The sequence below is a fragment of the Octodon degus genome, unplaced genomic scaffold (genome assembly GCF_000260255.1).
Source record: "Octodon degus isolate 3935 unplaced genomic scaffold, OctDeg1.0 scaffold00163, whole genome shotgun sequence".
NCBI classification, from domain to species: Eukaryota; Metazoa; Chordata; class Mammalia; order Rodentia; family Octodontidae; genus Octodon; species Octodon degus.
Window position 1 is genome coordinate 2,309,206 of NW_004524739.1, and position 22,604 is coordinate 2,331,809.

Sequence of the window (22,604 nt, forward strand, 5' to 3'; positions counted from 1 at the left end):
CAGCACTTGGGAGGCTGGGACAGGAGGATTGCCCTGAGTTTGAGGCCAGCCTGGGCTCCATAGCGAGTCTGAACTACATCCCGAGACCCTGTCTTAAAAATTTTAAAAAAGGAAAGATATCAATGTATAATAGATGTATAGTCATTAGTTCTCAGACTTAAAGAGATCTCACAGTACATAATGACATTTTAAAGTTACACACTGTGCAAGTTCTTTCTAATACCAGCCACTGGGTTATCTAACTCTGGAACCAGACATACTGCATTCCTAGGTGTTATAACCTACAACCCAATGACAGGAAGAAAGGAAGTGTTTTTATGACCCTGATGCCTTGGGCTGGGACCTGGTATAATAAATAATACACTGTGTCAACTTGAGAAGTTTAGAAGATTACCTAAGCAACTGAGCAGGGGGCCAGGGGCCTCACTTTGTAAGCATCTCATCCTGGGCAAGAGGAAAGAGGTGTGAGCTCTACACCTGCCCTGGGGTGGGGGAGGGGCAGCCTGCTCACAATATAAGGGAGGAAAAGAGGCTCGTTTTCCCTCCTCTCCCTCTTGTTGCTTTTGCTGTCTTCTGCTGCCTTGAAGTGTTGCCCCTGTGCCAGGCCACCTTGCCTCAGAGCCAGCTGAATAAGGACTCCACAAACCATGAGCCAAATAAACCTTTCCTTCCTTAATTTTAGGTGTTGGGTATTTTGCCTCAGCAATGAGAAAAAAGTAGCCAATGCAGAATTTGGTACCAGAGAAGTGGGTTTGTTGCTGTGACTACCTACCTGACCGTGTTGTTCAAGAGTTTTTGGGCATGGCTTGTGGGAAGAGTTTGGGAAGGTTTGGAGATGTGGCTTGAAAAAATAGCACTGGGACATCTTTGGCTGTTCTGTAGGGGAGATTCTGGTCAGAGTTTAGAAGACCAGAAGGCTAACAGAAATCCTGCCAGTAAAGACCAGGCTTGGGGCGGGGGAGGTACTGCCGGGAAGGACTGCACTGATTGTTGGGCTCCAGACGAAGCGTGCTATGGCTTGGCAGAAAATGTCTGCACTTTGCTCCTGTCCAGAGACTTTGCCTGAGACTGAGATTAAGGCAGTGGACTAATTAATCTGGCAGAAGAAACTTTAAGGCAATCAAATGTTGAGGCTTTGGCACGGCTATTGTTGAAGGCTTTTAGCCAGATTTATGTTGAGAATCAAGAGCAAAGAGCCCAGCAGGGTGATTTGGAACATTGAGGGTTTGGTCAGAAAGGAAGCAACAGCAAAGCTGTGGACTGGAAACATAGAGCAGTTTTCGATTGCTGAGAAGGAATAGGAGAACATAAAAGATGGCCTGAGGGAATCACAAGCAGCAGTAAAATCTCCACCCTTTGCAGCCTCAAAACTGCAAGAGTAAAAGACTTTTCTTTGGGGAGAAAGTCAGAGCACCATGTTCCAGATTTTGGCAGCAGCCATACGAGGTTCCACAGTGGTGGCAGCATAGAAAATTTGTTCCTCAGAATCGGATTCTGAGTGCTTAGTGATCCAGGCACTTGACTCCTACAGCCAAGAGAGAGGATAGCCTGGCTATTTCTTTCTCCAGCTGGCAGCAGACCTTGGCATCATTCATGTGGAACTAGTTTTAGGTGCATGCAGTATGCAAGAGTTGTGGGGTTAAGAAGGCATCCACCCCAATTTCAGAAGGCCTGGAAAAGCAGGTAGCATGCCCCTGAGAGGGCAGTGTGGGAAACTGTGAGGGTGAAGCCAAAAGTGTAATGGAGACTCCAGAAGTTTGAAGAAGCCAGGAATGTGGATTGTCTAAGGAAAGCTGCAAGGAGGGAGCAAAGCAGGCCTGAGAGAGAAACACTGGGAGCTACAACCACCAGAAGTGCCTTAGGGGTGGAGCCAGGAAAGCCCTTTGGAGTTCACAATTTGCCACCACAATTGCTACAGATGCTGGGCATGCCACGCAAGGACTTAATATTTGCCCCTCTGGATTTTGGATTTGCTTCCCTCCCAGTCTTTTGTATCACCATTTGTAATTTTTTGAATGAAACCATTTGTTTAATCTTATACCATTGAATGTAGGAAGTGTTTGACTTCTAATCTGTACAGGGGTAGGGGTGGAGGTGGGGGTGGGTACTGTAGCTAAGAGTTTGCTTTACATCTCTGAGGAGACTTGGGACTTAGACTTTTCAGCAATGCTGAAGCTGTGAGGACTTTGCTCACTGTTGCAGATGGACAAAATGCCTTTTGCATAAAGGGATGTGCATGAGTCTTGGGGAGGTAGAATGTTACAGTTTTTTTTTTTTTTTTTTCCGGTACCAGGGATTGAACTCAGGACCTTGCTCTTGCCAGGCAAGTGCTTATTTTACAGAGCTATCTCCCTGGCCCAATGGTTCTAATGTAATATAATGTTGATAGACTTAATACTGGTTTTTGGTTTTTTGGTGGAATGAGGATTGAACTCAGGTCCTTGAGCTTGCCAGAGAAGTGCATATTCTACTGAGCCATCTCCCCAGCCCCATAATACTGGTTCTTAAGGATTGTTAAACTTGTGTTATAATGATCAAGTTGTGAAATGATAAGTATGTTGTTGTATCTGGAAATGTGTTTAAAGAAATGCCTCTGGTTGCCAAGTTAAGGGGTGGTTGTAATGGTTAATATATTGTGTCAACTTGAGAGGTTTAGAAGGTTACCTAAGCAACTGAGCAGGGGGCCAGGGGCCTTACTTTGTAAACAGCCTCATCCTGTGCAAGAGGAGGGCTTGGAGACAGTGAGTGTTATACCACCACACGGGGTGGTAGCCTGCTCACAGTGTAAGGGAGGAAAAGAGGCTTGCTCTCCCTCCTTTTGCTCTTGATGCTTTTGTTGTCTTTTGCTGCCTCCAAATGTTGCCCCTGTGCCAGGCCACCCTGCCTAGGAGCCAGCTTGATTATGGACTGAAACTTCCACAAACTGTGAGCTACATAATCCTTTCCTTCCTTAATTTTAGGTGTTGGATATTTTGTCTCAGCAATGAGAGAAAAGTAACCAACACAACTGGCCACCTGGCTACCTAACTCCAAAACCAGACATACTGCATTCCTAGCTGTTATAGCATACAATCCAGTGATAGGAAGAAAGGAAGTATTTTGATGACTTTTGCTTATGCTTTGGGCAAAGACCTGGTATATTAAATTAAGAATGTAACTTTTATAAGGTTCTTACATGATGAAAGCCCCACAGAAACACTGACCACCAAAAACAGTAGGAAGGCCAGGCGTGGTGGCACATGTCTGTAATCCTAGCAATGGATAAGCTGAAGGAGAATTGAAACAAGTTCAAGAGCAGCCTAGACTACATAGCAAGACACTGTCTCAAGTAAAGTAAAAGGGCAGGAAGACATTTTGCAATTCCAAAACAACTTCTAGGTAAAATGTTGATATGCATCACAAATTCTCTTGACACCAAGAGTAACACTGGTCACTGCAAAAAACTGTATAAAAATGTATTGCAGGTCAGGGAGATAGCTCAGTGGCATAAGCACCTGCCTGGCAAGCAAAAGGTCCTGAATTCAATCCCTGGTACAAAAAAAGCGCATCCAAAAACAAATATGAGGCATGCCTTTGTAGCATTGCCCACCTCACTTGAGGACATAACGTTCTATTTCTAGTTTATAATAAATTCTTTTCTCAGATTGGGTTTCCTGCTTATGTTTCTGCAGTTGCTTCTTTACTTCATCTGCTACGAGTTCTGCGAGTTCCTTTTTTATTTCAGAAAAGAATTGCGCTCTGATTTCCTCTCTATCTTTCTGCTGTTGCTTTTCTACTATCGACGCTCTTGATTCATGCTTTTGAGCCGAGCTAGTGTCCTCTGCACTTGTTCTGGGTGGGCACTGGGTTGCTTCCATATGTTTCTGCATTTGATTCTCTACTGCAGATGTTATTAATTCAGGGATTTCTTTTTTCATTTCCAATCTGAGGTCTTCTATATCTTTCTGCAGCTGTTTTATTTCAGAAGCTGTTGATTCATTGCTTTCAGCTGTGTGTTTTCCAATTTTTTCCGTGTTAGTGTCCTCTGCACTTGTTACGGGTGGGCTTGGGTTCTGAGGTTGCATTTTGTTCCTTCTCGTCATTTTGTGTAGCACTGTCCTCTGCCCTTTGTTGTAGATCTTTGCTGTAGTTATAACCTTCACATGTACTGAAGTTCAGGTGGAGCTCCACAGTTTGGACTTATCCAGTTGTGTCTGGCTTAGGTCTGGCTGCTGTGCTCAGCTCCTTCCTGCTGCGGACCAGGGCTAGGACTGGGTCTGGGGGTTCCCGGAAGTCGGCAGAATTTCCTACTCGGCAGGAGGGGTGGGGAGGTACGGCAGAGTGGTGTGGGGCGGCCCAAGGGGGTGGGAGAGGGTCCGGCCCACGCTGCGCCTGGGCTGGGACTGGTCCCGCCGGCGCAGGGTAGCAGGAAACTCTCCGCACACTCACCGGACCTGGGCTAGGTCTGGGTCTGGGCGCTCCCAGAACACGGCAGAAAATCCTACTCGGCGGGCGGGGTGGGGGAGGCACTGAGGAGTGGTGGGGGACGGCCTGAGGGCCTGGGAGAGGGTCCGGCCCACGCTGCGCCTGGGCTGGGACTGGTCCCGCCGGCGCAGGGTAGCAGGAAACTCTCCGCACACTCACCGGACCTGGGCTAGGACCTATAATAAATTCTTTTTTTTTTTTTTTTTAGGGTTAGGGTAAGGGTAAGGGTTAGGGTTAGGGTTCAAGTTTACAATAAATTCTAAGTAGACTTCTGCTATGTATCTCTCTTTTCTTTCTTTGTATTGGAAATTGAACTTAGGACCTTTTGCTTGCCAGGCAGGCATTCATGCCACTGAGCTATACCCTTGGCCTCTGCTCTGTGGTTTTTGGTTTTTTTTTTTTCTCTTTAATGTATTTGGTACAGGGTCTCACTATGCAGCTCAGACTTGTAGTGATCCTCCTATTTTCAGCCTCCCCAGCACTGGGATTACAGGTGTGCAACACCACCTCTGGTCTTGGTGGCCAGCTCAGAGCACGTGATACAAGGAATGGAACATCCATCCCTGCGACTGCCGAAGCAGGTGCTTAGCCTGCTGAGCTAGCTTGCTGGCCCTTAAAAGTTTTTATTTTTATAAATTCATTCCTGGAAGCAAGCATTATCCTGATACCAAAACCAGAGAAGTAGGGGCTGGCCAAATAGCTCAGCAGATTTAAGCAGGTACCAGTGGTTTGATCCCTGGATTTGCAGTGCCGGTCCACCCCCAGGGCACACTGAGATGGCAGTTGAGACTGGGCGTGGTGGCACAATCCTGTAATCCTAGCTCTTGGGAGGCTGTGAATAGGAGAATCACTAAGAGTCCGATCTAGTAGTGAGACTCTGAACACCCTGTAGACCCTTCCCTAAAATACAGAAAAAAACAAAACCAAACCAGAGAAGTATCCAGCCAAAAGAGAACTACAGACCAATTCCCCTAATGAACATTGATGCAAAAATCTGCAGTAAGATACTAGCAAACAGAATGGGTCAAATCATCAAGATTTTGCACCATAACCAAGTAGGATTCATCCCAGATATGTAGGGATGGTTCAACATACACAAATCACAAACCAGCACCTGTGTGGTAAGCATGAGGTCTTGAATTTGATTCCTGGTACCAAAAAATAAATATATACACAAACAAATAAAGATCGAGGGCAATATGTTTAGAAATGTTTTGCACCTCAATGGGACTGAAATTTAGCTAGATACAGACTGGGCACAGGATCTAAAATAACATACTTACATTGACTTCCTTCTTGGGCACTGCCTGTAGCCCAGTACTTTGAACTCTGCCCTCTCAAGCCCAGTGAGCTTTGCCTTGCTCGGTACCAGGAATGTTTCCTGTCCTGTTACAAGTAAGGCACCAGCCAGAGGCAGAGTAGTCTTAAAGCCAAGGGCTGCAAGTTCCCGCCATTTTGTCCCGCCCGCCACGGTAGGTAGCTCCAACTGGTGACTACAAGTCCCGTGAGCCTCCGCGGTGGGACTTCCTACCTCCACTGTCCGGCCCGCTCCCTCGTCCCCCCTCCCCAGGGGCCGAAGGCTCTGGCTGTAGCCTGGCGGCCAGAGGCCAGGTAGGATTTCCGGGGGAAACTGCTGTGGAGGTCGCGGAGCGGGCGGTTGCGACTCGGGTGAGTTCCGCGAACAAGGGAAAGTGAGCGGCTCGCGCGCAGGGTCAGGCGGGGAGCGCCAGTCAGGGTCGGGTCGCGTGCCCGGCCCCGCGGGAGGGTCGCGGTCGGCGCGGTGGGAACGGCCCCGGTGGCGGTCGCGTCGGGCCAGGGCGTGGCGGGCTGAGGCGGCCGCCTCCCACCTCGGCCCTCCCACAGAGGTCCCGCGGCGGTGTCTCCGCCTGCCGCAGGGCCCGCGCCCTGTCTCCCTCTCCGCCCCCCCAGGCTTGTCTGGGCCCTTTTGTCTGGGCTGCTTTCGCCCCTTTGTGCCGGTGCGAGGAGTCGCCGCCGCCCCGGGGGAGCCCGCCGCTCCGACGGGAACGCTCCGGGGGGATCCGGTTGCAGTAACCGGATCGGACCAAAGTCCACTTTTCAAAACTGACCTCTCTCAGACCTTCGTATCCCAGCTGGGCAGAGCAGAGGCTTCAGAACCAGGCAGTTTCTGAAGCCTTGAGGTTATTGTCTAACTGTGAAAGTCCGCTCCGGACCGCTTTAGGCTACAAAGCTCTAAGGAGTTGTGGGTTGTTTTTTTTTTTTTTTTCCTCCCCCCCTTGGTAGTGGGACGAGTCTATGGAAAACAGGCGCCCAGAACTTTTCCCCGGGAAATCGGGAAGGGGTCGGATCTGCAGCGATGTCTGTGGCAGCTGCGATCCGAGACCAAAGCACTCACGCGAATGGCATTGGCTCTCCACACCATTCTGTTGGAATCCGGGGGTGGGGGTGGGGGGCAGGAGCGCGACTTCTAGGGCATTCTTCATTGCTTTCGGAAAGACTCCAGTACCTTGAGCCAACAGACTAGCTTTTTATTTCCTCGATTTAAAAACAAAGAATCAAAAGAAAATCTCCATGAGTAGAAAGAGCTGCTTTATAGAAAAACAAGGAAAAAAGAAACCTAGTGGCTTCTAGAAAGCAAAGACAAGAGGAGTAAAACTACTTTCAGGAATGAGAGATGGTAGTTTTTTTTTTTTAACTAGGAAACTAAGTTGCGTGGATTTGAGCAAATTTGGCAAGATAGGGGTAACTTTAATGTTGTCTTGGAAGACTGCTTGCTAAACACAAAACCTTTTCAGTGTTTTTTATTTTGTTTTGTTTTTTTGTCTTTGGAGACAGGGCCTCTCTATGTAGTTCAGGCTGACCTTGAGCTCACTATGGAGCCCAGGCAAATTTGAGGTGATCCTCCTGCCTCAGCCTCCCAAGTGGTAGGCTCACAGGCATGCTCCACCAAAGTTTTTTCTTTGTGACAGTGTATTTGAGAAAGTAAAAGTGAAGAATGAGGGAGAAACTGGCCCTGCAGGGCAGCTTGGACTTGGTAACTAGAAAAAGCAGGATTAAAAAACACACCCTGGAGGAAGCAGGATTGGCTATTAGGAAAGCCACGGTAGCCAAGGTGCGGCTTTCTAAAGGCTATTGCTGATACTCCTTTTGAAAAATTAATCAGTATTTGAAGTCTCTGGAATGAAGACAGGACTTCTTTTGCATGAATCAGGGAAGGTTTTTAAAGTAAAATAGGTTCAGTTCTCCCTCTGGGCAAATAAAAAAGTACTTTGCACCTTATTTTTTTGTTTTTATTTTTATTTATTCATTTATGTGGGGGGAGGGCGGGGGGGGGCAGCTCAGCCCACCAGGTAGCTAGGCTGGCTGGCATGTGGTGCTGGGGGATTTAACCACAGTCCCTGTGCTTTGCTAAGCTTGTTCTAAGTAGGTGCTTTAGACCACTGAGCCATCTCACCAGCCCCTATTTTTTTATTTTTTGGTGGAACTGGGGATTGAACTTATGCCCTTGTGCTTGCCAGGCAAGCGCTTATTCTACTGAGCTATCTCCCTGGCCCCTTTTGTTTTGTATATCATAATGAAAATTACTTATTCTGAGAATCCCTAATCATGTTAGTAATATATATAGGGATAGGGTAGCCTTAATGAAGGTTTTTATTTTATTTATTTTTATAAGTATTTAGTGCAGGGTTTCACTACACAGATCGGACTCATAGTGATCCTCCTGTTTTCAGCCTCCCAAGTGCTGGGATAACAGGCATGTGCCACCACACCCAGTCTCATTTGCTGTCTCCTAGAATTGAACCCAGACCCTGCGCTTGGAAGTTGTTCTTTGTGTGTGTGTGTGTGTGTGTGTGTGTGGCTTTTGTCTCTTAGTTATTTGCTTAAATATAATGCTATAAATGCTTTTTTTAAAAAAACAAGTTATACACTTTCTTTTTTTTTTTTTTTTTTTTTTTTTTTGGTGGAACCGGGGATTGAACTCAGGCCCTTGTGCTTGCCAGGGAAGTGCTTAATCCACTGAGCCATCTCCCCGGCCCCACAAGTTATACACTTTGTAATTTCTTTTTTTGTAACTCAGTTCATATTGTAATAACTAAGTGGGACTGAGGAGATACTCAGTAGAGTAAGTGCTTGTCTGGCAAGTGCAAGGTCCTGAGTTTGATCCCTGGTATCATTAAAAAAAAAAAAAAAAGGTAAGTAAGCATTGTGTAATTTAATTCTCACTATAATTCTGTGAGAAGGTAGTTTTTTTTTTCTGTTTATTTGCAGGACTGGGGATTGAACCCTGGGTCTTGTGCACATTGGGCAAGCACTCTGATCACTGAATTACATTCCAGGTCCAAGTTTTCTCATTTTACAGTTGATAAAAACCTACCTCCTAAAATGCTAAGTGACTTGCTGTTAACTCACATAGGAAATAACAGTCATACTCTTAAGTCTAGTGTACTTTCTGTTACCTCAGGCTTACTTCAGCTAATGATAGTAACTCAGCTTTAACTTGCTTGAGTCTGAATATTGGAGAATAATCATAGGAATATCTTTAAATCAGGAAACTGATTTGTAAGGAACAGGAATATGTGGAATCATAATCTTTCTCATAAATCTTACTGAGCACAGATGCCCATAGTTTTTAGGATATGATTTGATTACTTTGTGTAGGCAGAATAGCAATGATATGGAACCTTAGAGGTGAAAGGGTGATGAGTTACTCAGTTGTAATTTTAAAATTTAGTGAAACAACAGCAACAACAAAAATTAGTCTCAACCTCTGACTTCTTTTTTTTGGTGGAACTGGGGATTGAGCTCAGGTCCTTGTGCTTGCCAGGGAAGCACTTATTCTACTGAGCCATCTCCCCGGCCCCTCAACAACAAAAATTAGTAAAAAGATGGTTAATGCTGGGCACAGTTATGCATACCTATAATCCCAGCTACTAGAGAAACTGAGGCAGGAGGATCAAAAGTTTGAGGCTGGATTGAGCAATTTAGTAAGACCCTGTCTCAGAAAGGAAAGGAAAAGAAGCCAGGAAAAAAAGGGCAGGGATGTGTGTTGCTCCATGGTAAAGTAGCATGTGCAAATTCCTGGGTTCAATACAAAAGGTGGTTAAAAGAGTTATTAAAGTAGTGTGTTGTATCAGGGATATAGCTTAGTGTCATAAACCCCTACCTGGCAAGCACAAAGTCCAGAGCTCGATCCCCAGTACCACAAAAAAATAAGTAAGGGCTGGTGGGTTAGCTCAGCAGACTAAGCGCCTGCTTAGGCAATCACAGGAACCAGGGTTCAATCCCCAGCTGCTGGCCCTGCCCCCAGGGCACACTGAGATGGGGCTTGGTGGAGCATGCCTGTGATACCTCTGCTGTGGAGGCTGAAAACAGGATCACTAGGAGGCCAAGTTGTGTAGTGAGACCCTGTACCAAATAGAAAGAAAGAAAGTAAGTAAGTAAGTTAGTTGTGTTTGAACATAGGTACAGAAGCTTTGGTTCCTGAAACATTAAAGATGGAACTCAAATGTGTATACCTTTTTAGTCAAAGCTTCAAGACTCCAATGAAGCTTTCTTTTAGTTATTTCCTTTATTAAAATTTTTGTCAGTTTCAAACCTGCTGTTAAATCTTGGATTTATGTCAGTACATGCCATGAATGTGACATCAGGAATAGAAACCTCCTTCAACTCTCTTAATTCTTAGGTAAAATGCATAGCATACCAATGGGATTGAGTCAGTACAATTAATCTAGCCTTCCTAATGAATAGAATCCCATTTTAAATCTTTTGTTATATAGATATAGGGAAGAACTTTTCCTCTGTGATTTTTGCTTTTAGCCTACTTTTTTTTTTTTTAAATTTTAGGAAAGGGTCTACAGGATGTTCATGGTCACACTACGAGATCAGACTTGGACTGATCCTCCTGTTTACAGCCTCCCAAGAGCTGGGATTACAGGCGGAAGCCACTATGCCCAGTTTCAATGTGCCCTGGGGGCAGGGCCAGCACCATAGGCCTGGGACCTCTGGCCCCTGCCCCTGCTTGCAGGTGCTTTTATCTGCTGAGCTATTTGGGTAGCCCAAATTTTTTTTAAGGGCATGATATTTTATTTTTTAACTATAAAAACTATACCATGTGATAATGGGTTTTCTCTTGGATATTAACGTTGCAGCATTTTTTTTTTTTTATAGACAGAAGTGTTTCAACAGGACCAAGAATGTTAAAGAATAAAGATCTTAGATGAAAATGACACTTAATATTTCTGGTATTCTAATCCACAGAATTAATTCAAACCCCTATGACTCAGTGCTTTAATGTTAATCAGTTATGAATATTCTAGTTTATTTTGAAATTCATTCATTCACGTAAATCTGTATATTCTAGAACCTGAGGACAAAAACAGTAAAAGTGAAAGTTTTTTACACTCTTGTAGTATATAGTCTGGCTAGAGTTGAGGTGGGGAAAAAAAAGGAGAGTCATTAAAAAGTTGTAAATAAATATAGCCCTCTTTTTGTGTGTGCTACTGGGGATTGAATTCAGGGTTTCACCAGTGCCAGGCAAGTGCTCTACCACTGAGTTACTCCACCAGCCCCAGATCCTCTCTTACTAATTTTTCAGGCTGGAGATGTAGCTTAGTAATAAGGAGCTTACCTAGTGTGAGCAAAGCACTGTATCTCCAGTACTGGGGAAAAAAACAAACAGTTATTAATTGTGCAGCCTTGAGTAGCTCACTTAACCTACTTGATTCTGAGTTTCTAATGTTTAACATAAGGACAGTGATTCCAGCTCTGCCTAACTTGTGGAGTTGTTCCTAGGAGTAAGTAGGATAGGTATTTGGTACCTTATGTGCTTGTTTAATTTCTGGAGTAATTTTTACTATTCCTATTAGAAAAGGGACTTTGGAAGAAGTTTATAAGGAAAGAAATAAATGGATGATTTCTCTGGTGTAATGTCCTTGTAAACTTTCACAGATGCTTAGTCACATCTTCATAGGATATACTATAACTGTTTATGTGGACTTTTTTCATAACATTTGTCAGGTTTTCTTGCATCTTTTTTCACCATTCCGCTCCTCTCCCTTCAACCCCTCATTTCCTCCTTTTTTACAAAAACTATGTTTCCATTTTTTCTTCTATTTTTTTGGTTCCTTCTTTCTTTTCCCCTCTCCTTTCCCTTGTTCCCTACTCATTTGAACATTCTCCTCCCGTTTCTCAATATCTATTATACATTTTGGTCCTTATTTATCCCTTCTGTTTCTTACACCAGAGAAACAATGTGGTTTTTAAACTTGTGTGCCCTATTTTACTTAAGAGTATTGTCTCCATATGCATCCATTTATCTAGAAATAGCTCAAGCTTATCCTTCTTTATGGTAAAGTAACACTCCATTTTACTAAAGAAAACCACATTTTCATCATCCATTCATTGATTGATGGGCAGTTGGGCTGTTTCCAAGATTTAACTATTGCAGATTGTGCTGCAATAAACATGGGTGTGGCCTGGCAAACACAAGGGCCTGAGTTCAATCCCTGGTTCTTCCAAAAAAAAATAAACATGGGTGTGTATAATTACTGGTATGATGCTTTTAATTCCTTGAGGAATCAAGGGAATAGCTGGTCAAATACAATCTTCAGTTTTAGTTTTTTTGAGGAATCTCCACAGTAATTTCCACAGTGGTTATACCAGTCTACACTCCCACCAGAGTAGAGTAGTGTTCCTTTATACCCATGGCCCCTCCAACATATGTTATTGGTTGATTTCTTTTTTTCTTTTTCTTTTTCTTTTTTTTTAGTACAGGGTCTATAGGGTCTTTCTGCATAGATGGGACTCACAGTGATCCTCCTGTTTTCAGCCTCCTCAGTGCTGAGATTGCAGGCATGCACCACTATGCCCTGACTCAGTGGCCGGCTCATTGCTCCTGGGGCCGGGGCCAGCAGGACATGCTATACCAGGGATCCAACCCCAGTCCCTACACTTGCCTAAGCAGGTGCTTAGTCCACTGAGTTATTTTGTTGGCCCCTTTGCTTCATTTTTATTTTATTTTAGTGCATGGTGAAAGAGACAGGTCTAGACTTAATCTCTGGTATATAAAAAGCCAGTTTTTCAGGATCATTTACTGAAGAGGCTGTCTTTCTTCCAGTGAAGGTATTTGGCTCCTTTGTCAAAGATAAGGTGGATAAGTATGTTTGGAATTGTTTCTTCATCTTCTACTCTGTTCCATTGATGTGCAGGTCTGTGGGGTTATTTTGCCAGTAACATATTGTTTGTTGTTACAACAGTTTTTGATTCAGGGTCTCACTTTGTAATTTAGGCTGGCCTTAAACTCACTATGTAGTCCAGGCTAGCCTGGAGCTCAAAGTAATCCTTTTGCTTCAAATTCGCAAGTGCTGCAAATTTATAGGTGTGTGCCGCCATGCCTGACTACCATGCTGTTTTTATCACAGTAGCTTTGTAGTATAATTTAAGTTAGAGATTGTGGTATCTCTTGCCTTGCCTTTGTTGTCAAGAATTACTTTTTATTATTTGAGATCTCTTCTAATATTATTTTCTGTAATTGTGTAAGATATGCTATTGGGATTTTGATCAGAATTACATTAAATCTGTATAAGAATTTTGGAAGTATGGCCATTTTCACTATACTGGTTCTTCCCACCCAGAAACATGAGATATCTTTTCATTTTCTGATAGCCTCTTTAATGTCTTTTCCAGAGTGCTGCAGTTTTCAATATAGAGGTCTTTTACTGACTTTTTTGGGCTGATTCCTAGTATTTCGTTTTTCTGCATACTACTGTGAAAGGTGTTACTAACTTTGTTAGACTGATTCTTAGTATTTCGTTTTTTTGAATGCTATTGTGAAAGATGTTATTTCCCTAATTTCTCTCTCAGTGAGTTTATTATTTGTGTACAGGAATTTTACTGATTTTTGATTGTTGACTTTGTATTCAGCTACACTACTGAATTTGGTTACTAAGTCTAGATTTCCCCCCCACCCCCCAACAGAGTCTTACTCTGCAGTCAGGCTAGACTTGAGCTCATTTTGTAGCCCAGGCTGGCCTCAAATTCACAATGATCCTTCTTTTTTTTTTTTTTTTAAATTTTATTTATTTGTGTGTGTGTGTGTGTGTGTGTGGCCAGCTCAGCCCACCAGGGGGTGGGGCTGGCTGGCATGTGGTGCTGGGGGATTGAACCGCGGTCCCTGTGCTTTGCTAAGCTTGTTCTAAGTAGGTGCTTTAGACCACTGAGCCATCTCACCAGCCCATATATGCTTTCAATGGAATGTTTAATCTCCTAGATATCTGTTTCAGTCTGATTGGTTTCATTTCTTCATGTTGAGATTTTTTTTTTTTTACTGTCCACACAAGTGTTTGTCATGAGAATCTAAGTATTCCTTAGCCCACATATTCATGTTCCACAGTTCAGGAACACTGATCAGTGACAAACGTCTATGGAACTCAGTCCAAAGAAACCTTTTATTCTTATATCACTTTGCACTCTGAAAGATACCAGCCTTCCTCATTTCTTCAAAATCTTTCATGGAATCATAATTTCTGTAGAAATTGGCATATTGTTTCTTTCTTGGTTCAGCCACACCAACTTACAGAAAGCTGCAACCCCAGGGAGACAACGAATGCTCCAACAGTATGAATCTGCAGGCGCTGGCCAGAAGCCCTGCATCTGGGGTTTTGCCAATGCACCGGAACTCATGGTCATTAACAACCTCCACACCAATGTCCTTTCTGGCTGACAGAAAAAAAACAACTGTCTTTTCATGTGATTTGATTTCATTTCTTCATGTGTTCCTGGTTTCCATCAGTTTCCTAAGCTCTTCTATTCCTGTGTGTGCATCTGCTCTAGAGTCACTAAGCATGCCTTTCATTATGGTCATCATCTCTGTAGTTACCTGGAAAATTATTTCTGGTTTGATTTTTTCCTAGAGCCTCATTCATTTGCTTTGTTACTTTTTCTGTTAGCATTTCAGAGAGTCAAGGTGGGCAGCTTTGAAATTGTTCCAACTTGTCCCCTGGGTTTGCCTTTGGTGAGCAAAAAGTCTGGGGTTGCATCTTCCTTAGAAAAGTATCTTTGGTGCGGCTCGGCTCTCGGCGGTGACGGCGCCGGCGGCCCCGGGAGCAATGGTGGGTGGCGAGGCAGCCGCAGCCATGGAGGAGCTGGTTTCCGGGGTGCGGCAGGCGGCCGACTTCGCCGAGCAGTTCCGGTCCTACTCTGAAAGCGAGAAGCAATGGAAGGCTCGCATGGAATTCATCCTCCGCCACCTGCCAGACTACCGGGACCCGCCAGACGGCGGCGGCCGGCTGGACCAGCTGCTGTCACTCTCCATGGTCTGGGCCAATCACCTCTTCCTGGGCTGCAGTTACAGTAAAGACCTTCTGGACAAGGTGATGGAAATGGCTGATGGAATTGAAGTGGAAGATGTGCCACAGTTTACCACCAGAAGTGAATTAATGAAAAAGCATCAAAGCTAAGATTCACCACTGTCGTCATCAGCAACAGGTTCAGAAAGGGGGCTGGGTTGGCTGTGACACTGGCTGCGGCGGCTACTCAAGACCTGGCTGTTACCAACATGCTGAGGCGGTTGACGTCCGGAGGAATCTGTCTGGATTGGCTTTTTAAAAGGCTTCACCCTTCCAGTAGCTGTCACTGTAAAAGTGTGCATGGATGTTCATGTATTTATAAGTCCTGCATCCTAAGATGATTTATTAACAATGTACAAGCCAAACTTTGTTTAAAAGCATTTCTTTAGCCAGGTGTGGTGGTGCACACCTGTAATCCCAGCACTTGGGAGGCTGAGGCTAGAAGATTCCTGAGAGTTGGCGGCCAGACGGAGCCACATAGTGAGTTCAAGGCAGCCTGAACTACATAGTGAGACCCTGTCTCAAACCAAAAACAAAATAAAATGCCCTTTTTTAAAAATGTTGATGTAATAATGGCAGGTAGGGAATTTGATAGTCTTTTTTAACAACATAACTTGAAGTGTGATTCTGTTTCTTGGCCTTTTTCTCCCTAAGGAAGCAAACCAAATCCTTTATTTTCTTACTGCTACCTATAGTTTATACCTTTGTCCCACTGCCATGTATATTTATCTTCTTGTAGAAAATGAGAATCACATCATAGGCTTGAGGTACTTGTGAGCTGGCCTATGGGCAGAGGCACCCGTAAAAAATCTGGGTGTCTGCAATGAAGGCTGGAGTGTGACTCAGTGGTACAGCATTCACGCCCAGTGCTGAGTTCCGCTCCCCGCAGCTCAGAGAAAACCAAAGCAACAAGTAAAACCCATTGAGAGGAGGTTGTCAGTTGATCTGTAGGTTCTGCATGTCTCTCAGGCTACTGAGTAAAACCCACAGCCTTTCTTGTTGGAGGGCATCTGAGCTGGGGTCTTCTAGGAACGGCCTTGTGCCCTCGTGCACAGCCTCTCGAGAAATAACACAGTGCAGTCCTGTTAAGATTTTGGTGTGCATGTTCTCTTTCAGTTCTAGCTCATTCCTGTTATTTTCATGTTGTCCCCACCACTGAGTACATGCTCCTGGGCTAAAATAGCAGGAGAGGGGCTCCGTTTGTGGGGCAGTAGTTTCCTGGTCCATCCCCGCAGGATTCACTTACCGGTGGCAGGCACAAATAGCAGAGTGGGTCCTGCCTGCACTCAGTCTGTTGGCCAGTGTGTGGACTCCAACATCCGGGAGAAAGGAAGCAGAGCTGGCTAGGGCCACAGAAGCAGACGGCTCAAGCATGAGATGAAGGGGACTCTGTATGGGTCACCTCCCTGTAACGTTAGTTGTGGTCTCCCTACTGACCACTAGTGTAGTCAGGATCTGCCCACCTGTTTGACAAGCTACCTCTGCCTAAGCCTGACCTGGAACGAGGGAGATGTAAAAGTTCCAACCACAGGAAGGCACAGCCAAGTACTGTGACCAGTGACAGCGTCTTATCCTCAAACACAACCTAGTTTTTCTTCCATTATGATTATGTGCAAATATGTGAGGCCTTATCAAATTATAGAATGGAGAACAAGTGTTATTCACTTTTAGAGAATATTTCCCATAGGTTTCTCATGGATTTTATTCTATATGAATTTCAATAAAATCATAGCTTTTCTGTTAAAAAAAAAAAAAAAAAGTATCTTTAAGGGGCTGGCCAGATAGATCAGCATATTAAAGTGCCTGCTTAGGCAGACTCAGGGGCCAGGATTCGATTCCCCAGCTTGCCGTGCTGGCCCTGCCCCTGACCGGGCTGAGATTGGCGATTGAGACTGGGCATGGTGGCGTGCCTATAATCCCAGCGTTTGGGAGATGAAAACAGGAGAATCACTGCAAGTCCGATCTGTATAGTGAGCCCCTGTAGACCCTGTACTAAATACAAAAGAAAAAAAGAAAAAGTGCTCTGTGGGAGCTGGGCATGGTAACACACACCTGTAGTTCCAGGACTTGGGGGGCTGAGGCAGGAAAATCACCATGAGTTTGAGGCCAATCTGGACTACATAGTGAGTTCAAGACTGATCTGAACTACATGGTGAGACCTTGTCTAAAAAAAAAAAAAAAAAAAAGGAAAAAGAAATCCTTAGTGGGCCAAGTGAGGCAATGCATGCCTTTAACCTCATCACTCAGAAGGTTGAGGCAGGAAGATGTTGAATTTGAGGCCAGCCTGGGCTACATAATGAGAACCTATGTAAAGAGTGTGTTTTGAATGTATCTGAATAAATATATCTCAAAAGAAGAAACAGAAGTGGCTTGCAAATATATAAAGAAAACTCAGTATCCCAAATCAATCAGGAAAATGCAAATTGAAGCCACAGGATCATATTACCTCATTTCTGTTAGAGTGGTTATCAAAAAGACCAAATATAGGAGAGCCAGGTGTGGTGCACTCATTTCAGACTAGCTTGGGTTACACAGAAAGAGTCCGTTTCAAAAAACTAAACCAACCAACCAAACAAACAAAAAATTTCCCAAAGATAAGAATTGGTAAGGATGTAAAGAAAAGGAAACCCTTGCTACTACTAGTAGGAATGTAAAATAGGGGCTGGGGAGATGGCTCAGTGGAATAAGTGCTTCCCTGGCAAGCGCAAGGGCCTGAGTTCAATCCCTGGTTCTGCCAAAAAAAAAAGGAATGTAAAATAGTGTAGACAATATGAAAGTTAGGGTTATAGCTCAGTGTTAAAGCATTTTCCCAGGTTCAGAATCTTGGCACACTTGGGCAAGTTTTCTATCTGCCACTGTGCCACATTCCCCAGCTTCTTATGAACTTTGATATGCTAGATCAGTAAGCTGTAGCTTTTAAAATTATATTTTGTCTTTGGGGAGTTTCTCAAAATTATGCAATATCAGAAATATATAATGCCACATTTTTCTGGATGTAAATATTTTTATGACCACATTTGTAATTTTTTCTTTTCTTTGTTTTAGTGACAAAATTTATTCTAGAGAGTAAAAATGAAGAATAGAGGAGAAACTGGCAGAGAGTGAGCTTGTGAAGTAGGAGAAATAAACTAGCCTGTTCAATGTCCAAAGCAGTGAGTTTCATGTTCACTAAAATCAAGGAATGAGTTCTAGGAATAATGTAGTTTTAAGAGTAGGAAGAGTTAGTTATTAAGAGGAAAAAAAGTTTCTAAGAAAGTCAAAAGGGGGCCTAGAAAGTGGGTTGCTCTATAATTTCTGAAAGTTATTTTTTTTTAAACTTTTTTTTGTTTATTTATTTTTACATTTATTGTGTCTGTGTGTGTGTGTGTGTGTGTGTGTGTGTGGCCAGCTCAGCCCACCAGGGGGCGGGGCTGGCTGGCATGTGGTGCTGGGGGATTGAACCATGGTCCCTGTGCTTTGCCAAGCTTGTTCCAAGTAGGTGCTTTAGACCACTGAGCCATCTCTCCAGCCCCTGAAAGTTATTTTCTTTATAACTTACCAGTTATATTTTTGGAGAAAATGTGGATTAGTAACTTTTTCTGAGAATATGCATTATTTTCATTTATCAGTGAGCTGCACCTGAATTTTAAAGAGCTGATTCATGTGTCTTAGTAACAGAAAGGCCATGTTTAAGTAGGAGAGGGTCATAGTGTTTTATCAAAGGGAAAGTGACACTGGGTGTGGTGACACATGTCTGTAATCTTAGCACTGGGAGGTTGAGGCAGTCTGGAGGAACTTGAGACTAGAGTTTGAGGACAGTCTGGGCTACATAGTGAGTTCAAGGCCAGCCAAAACTACATAGTGAGACTCAAAAAATAGAAGAAAAAGTTAAATAAAGCTAAGGGAAAATTAATTGTTTTATACTTTACCCTTTAATAATATTTTAGATGCTAATTATTTGTGTTTAAAAATAAATTTGTTGAGTCAGAGATTTATCTTAGTGGCAGAGCACCTCCCTGGCAAGTGTGAGATCCTGAGTTCAATTCCCAGTACCAAAGCAAAACAAACTTGTCTTGTTTTACCTTTTTTTTTTTTTGAGACAGTCTTGCTATATAGTCCAGGCTGGCCTCAAACTTCTGAATACTGGGACTCTAACCGTGCACTTCCATGTCTGGCTTTGTTTTACTTTTTTGAACAAACTCCCCCTTCCAGAAAGACCTTTATAAAATTTCTGAGAATAATATGATTGTGTATCTCTGTATTGTGTTTCATTGTCTTTGTGGTAAGCAAAAACAGGTTCTTTATAAACTGGTTTTTACTTGTAGCTATAAACGTCTATATTTAGGCATTAGTTTTAAATAGGTCCGAAATATCAAAGAAATTATTTTTTAGGGTACTGTAGAGGTTTTCTGAGGCTTTCTGAGGATAGATTCTGGGTGGATAGCTCGGTGAAAGAGCACTTGTACTGCAGCAGTGGTGGCAGACCTATGGCCTATGTGCCACAGCAGGCTCTTTGTATCTATAATCCCAGCACTGTGGGAGGCTGAGGCAGGAGAATCACAAGTTTGAGCCTGCCCTAGGCAATTTAGTAAACTATTGTCTCAGTGTACAGGCCCTGGGTTCAATCCCCAGCACAACAAAATTAATTAATAAAGAGCCAGGCTTAAGGGCCAGCCTGATAGCTCAGCAGATGAAAGCACCTGCTTAGGCAGAGCACAGTGGTTGGGGTTTGATCCCAGCTTGCAGTGCTAGCCCCACCCACGGGGCGCACTGAGACAGTGATTGACAGTGGGCATGGTGGTGCACACCTATAATCCCAGCACCTGGAAGGCTGAAAACAGGAGAATCACCAGGAGTCCAATCTACATAGTGAGACCCTGTCCTAAATACAGAAAGAGAAAAAAAGAACCAGGCTTGAGGGTGCAAGCCTATAGTCCATTTCTTGGGAAACTAAGATGGGAGGATAACTTGAGTGCAGAAGTGAGGGAGACCCCCACATGCCTAATCTTAAAAACAAAAACAAACAAACAAAAAAAAAAACAGTAACAAAAGCCCATTTGTAATCCCAGTACTCAGAAGACCAGAGAAGGAAATCTCAAGTTCCAGGCCAGCCTGGGGCTGGCTCTGTAGCAAGTTCAAAGACTGCATGGTCTTCACTTGCGTAGACTCATCTATAGCTATGTTTACTGCTTGAGCCCATCTTGGAAAAAGTAAAAGGGAGAATGAAAGCTATTAGTAGGTGATTGAGACAAAGGAAACATTTTTGCTTTTAATATCAAAAGTTACTAGCCTCTAATGCATGTTTCTGTATTTCTTTTTTTTTCTGTATTTCTTTCACTGAATTAGTTATAACAATTTAACTGATAAATTTGAAGAGGTCCTAAAGCTGAGTAGAGTGCAAATGTTTTTTAAAGTTCTCACATAGTATTGACTCTATATATCTTACTGACTTCAATTCACCAAGAGTCCGGTTATCATTAACAAGGGCAGTGTTAGATGAAATTCAGACTGATAGGGGCTCACACTTCCCAATTCCCAGAGGTGGTGTTGGTATATACCTACAATCCCAGCACTCTGGGAGCCTGAAGCAGAAGGCTTTCTAGTTTGAGTCCAGTGGGGGTAATTTAATGAGACCCTGTCTCAGAATTTTAAAAGGCCATGGATATAGCTCAGTGCCAAGGCCCTGGATTCAAGCTCTATTATTGCAAAAAAAAAAAAAAAAAAGGGGGGGGGATGTCGTCTTGCCCAGGTTGGCCCAAGCTCCTGCAAGTCCGCTTGCTTCAGCCTGCCAAGTAGCTGGGAAAACACTATACCTGGTTCTTAAAAATGGCAACAAGAAGGGCTGGGGAGATAGCTCTACAGCATAAATACCTGCCTGGCAAACCTAAGGTCCTGAGTTCGATTCCCAGTACCCAAAAAACAAAACAAAAATCAACAAGAGCATGTAAGGATTAACAAAAAGACGGATGGTATCTTTGCCTGTCTTTCTGCCTAACTTCCTTCCTTCCTTCCTTGTGTGTTGGAGAGTCAGTCTTGGTGTGTTGCCCAGGCTGGCCTTCAATTTCTGGGCTCAGGTGATCCTATCTCAGTCTTCCAATACACAATTTTAAGTCAGTTGATTTTTCCTTTCTGAAAGTGGATTATATTATGGATTTTTTTTTTTTTAAACCGGGGATTGAACTCAGACCCTTGCGCTTGCTAGGGAAGCGCTTATTCCACTGAGCCATCTCCCCAGCACCCATGGATGGTATTATTGTAATAATGTTTGTAGTTCTCCACTGACCATTCTCAACCAGTTCTCACCTAGTTTGGAGCTCTCAGGAAATAAAAGCAGATGGCAATATTTTTTTGAGAAGTGAGGGTACATACTTAATGATACGAATATTTCCTTGGATAATAAGTATCCTGTAAAAGTTGATATTCTTGGTGTGGTCACTAATGGTATCATACATTCCTAATTTAATGCTGTCTGACAAATATAACACATTTGGTTATTTTCTTTGGAAAAATAGATATAATTTAACTGCCTTAGCTATTAGGTTCATTATTCACTGTTAAAGAATTTTTTTTTTTTTTTTTTTTTTTTTTTTTTTTTTCCGGAACCGGGGATTGAACTCAGGCCCTTGAGCTTGCCAGGGAAACGCTTATTCCACTGAGCCATCTCCCCGGCCCTGTTAAAGAATATTTCTAATATTTTCAGCTTCTCCAGGTGTGGTGGTTAACCCTATAATTCCAGCACTTGAGAGGCTGAGCCAGGAGGATTGCTGTGGGATGTATTGTGAGTTCAAAGTCTAAACTATATAGAGAGATCCTATTTCAACAAAAAAAGAAGTACATACATACATGCATACCACATTCTTAATTTTTTTTCTCTCTCTTTTGATACCAGGAATTGAATTTAGGGTCTCACACATCTCCAATCCTCTCAAATTCTTTTTTTTCTTTTTTCTTTTTTTAAATGAATTTAGGACAGGGTCTACAGGGTCTCAGTATGTAGATCAGACTCGTAGTGATCTTCCTGTTTTCAGCTTCCCAAGCTCTGGGATTACAGGTATGTGCCACCACACCCAGTCTCAATCACCCTCTCAATATGCCCTGGGGTTGGGACCAAATTCATTTTTTAATATGTATTAGTGATATGTAGGATTGGAATCTTTCCAGGTGGTTGTCTTGGTAGAAAAAAATGACTTTGTTTTCAAATTGTAAGTACCACTAAAATATTTACTGAGTTATATCATATTTAATTTACTTAACCTCTGACAGTTGAAGTAACAGACTCAATTACTCATTTGTTAAGTAAAGATACTTGAGGGTGAGGACTACTGGGAACTAAATGGCACATTGTTCTAGACTCCTTGTACTACTGTTATTCCAGTGAGGAAACCAGTAGAGTCATGGATTGTTGGTCTTTGACCACTGAATCTCGTATATATTCAAAGAGGTGTTCAAACAATATACTCAAAAAGGGAGAAATTCCTTTTTTTGCTTATCTTTATTAAACTTGAGGTCTCCCTTCAGAGTTAACTTTTTTTTTTGTATTTTGGACAGGGTCTCCAGGGTTTTACTATGTAGATCAGACCCGTAGTGATGCTCCTGTTTTCAGCCTCCTAAGTGCTGGACTTACAGGCACGCACCACCATGCCTAGTCTCATTCGTCTTCTCAGCATGCTCCAGGGGTGGAGCTGGCACAGCTGGGGATTGAACCTGGCGGCTGCACTCCGCCTGAACAGGTGCTTTAATTCGATAAGCTATCTGGCCAGCCCTTAAGGTTATTTCTTTTATTATTATTATTATTTTTTTTTCATTTAGTACAGGGTTTACAGGATCTCACTACAT

General features: G+C 43.2%; 2 protein-coding genes and 1 pseudogene across 3 annotated transcripts in view; 2 read left to right on the forward strand and 1 right to left on the reverse strand.

Moving 5' to 3' along the window:
- Window positions 1-6,014: 6,014 nt before the first annotated feature.
- Window positions 6,015-22,604, forward strand: part of Phactr4 (phosphatase and actin regulator 4) — a 103,114-nt gene continuing 86,524 nt past the window's right edge. For both annotated transcript variants that reach the window (XM_023703005.1, XM_023703006.1), the window contains exon 1: window positions 6,015-6,132. The gene's annotated coding sequence lies outside the window, so the exon portion shown is untranslated. The remainder of the gene's footprint in view (window positions 6,133-22,604) is intronic.
- LOC101571011 lies at window positions 13,876-14,124 on the reverse strand (annotated as a pseudogene).
- On the forward strand, window positions 14,550-15,249 carry LOC101570615 (CDKN2AIP N-terminal-like protein). Its single transcript, XM_012517315.2, has one exon. The coding sequence runs from the start codon at window positions 14,550-14,552 to the stop codon at window positions 14,898-14,900; it is 351 nt and encodes a 116-aa protein (XP_012372769.1). The 3' UTR covers window positions 14,901-15,249.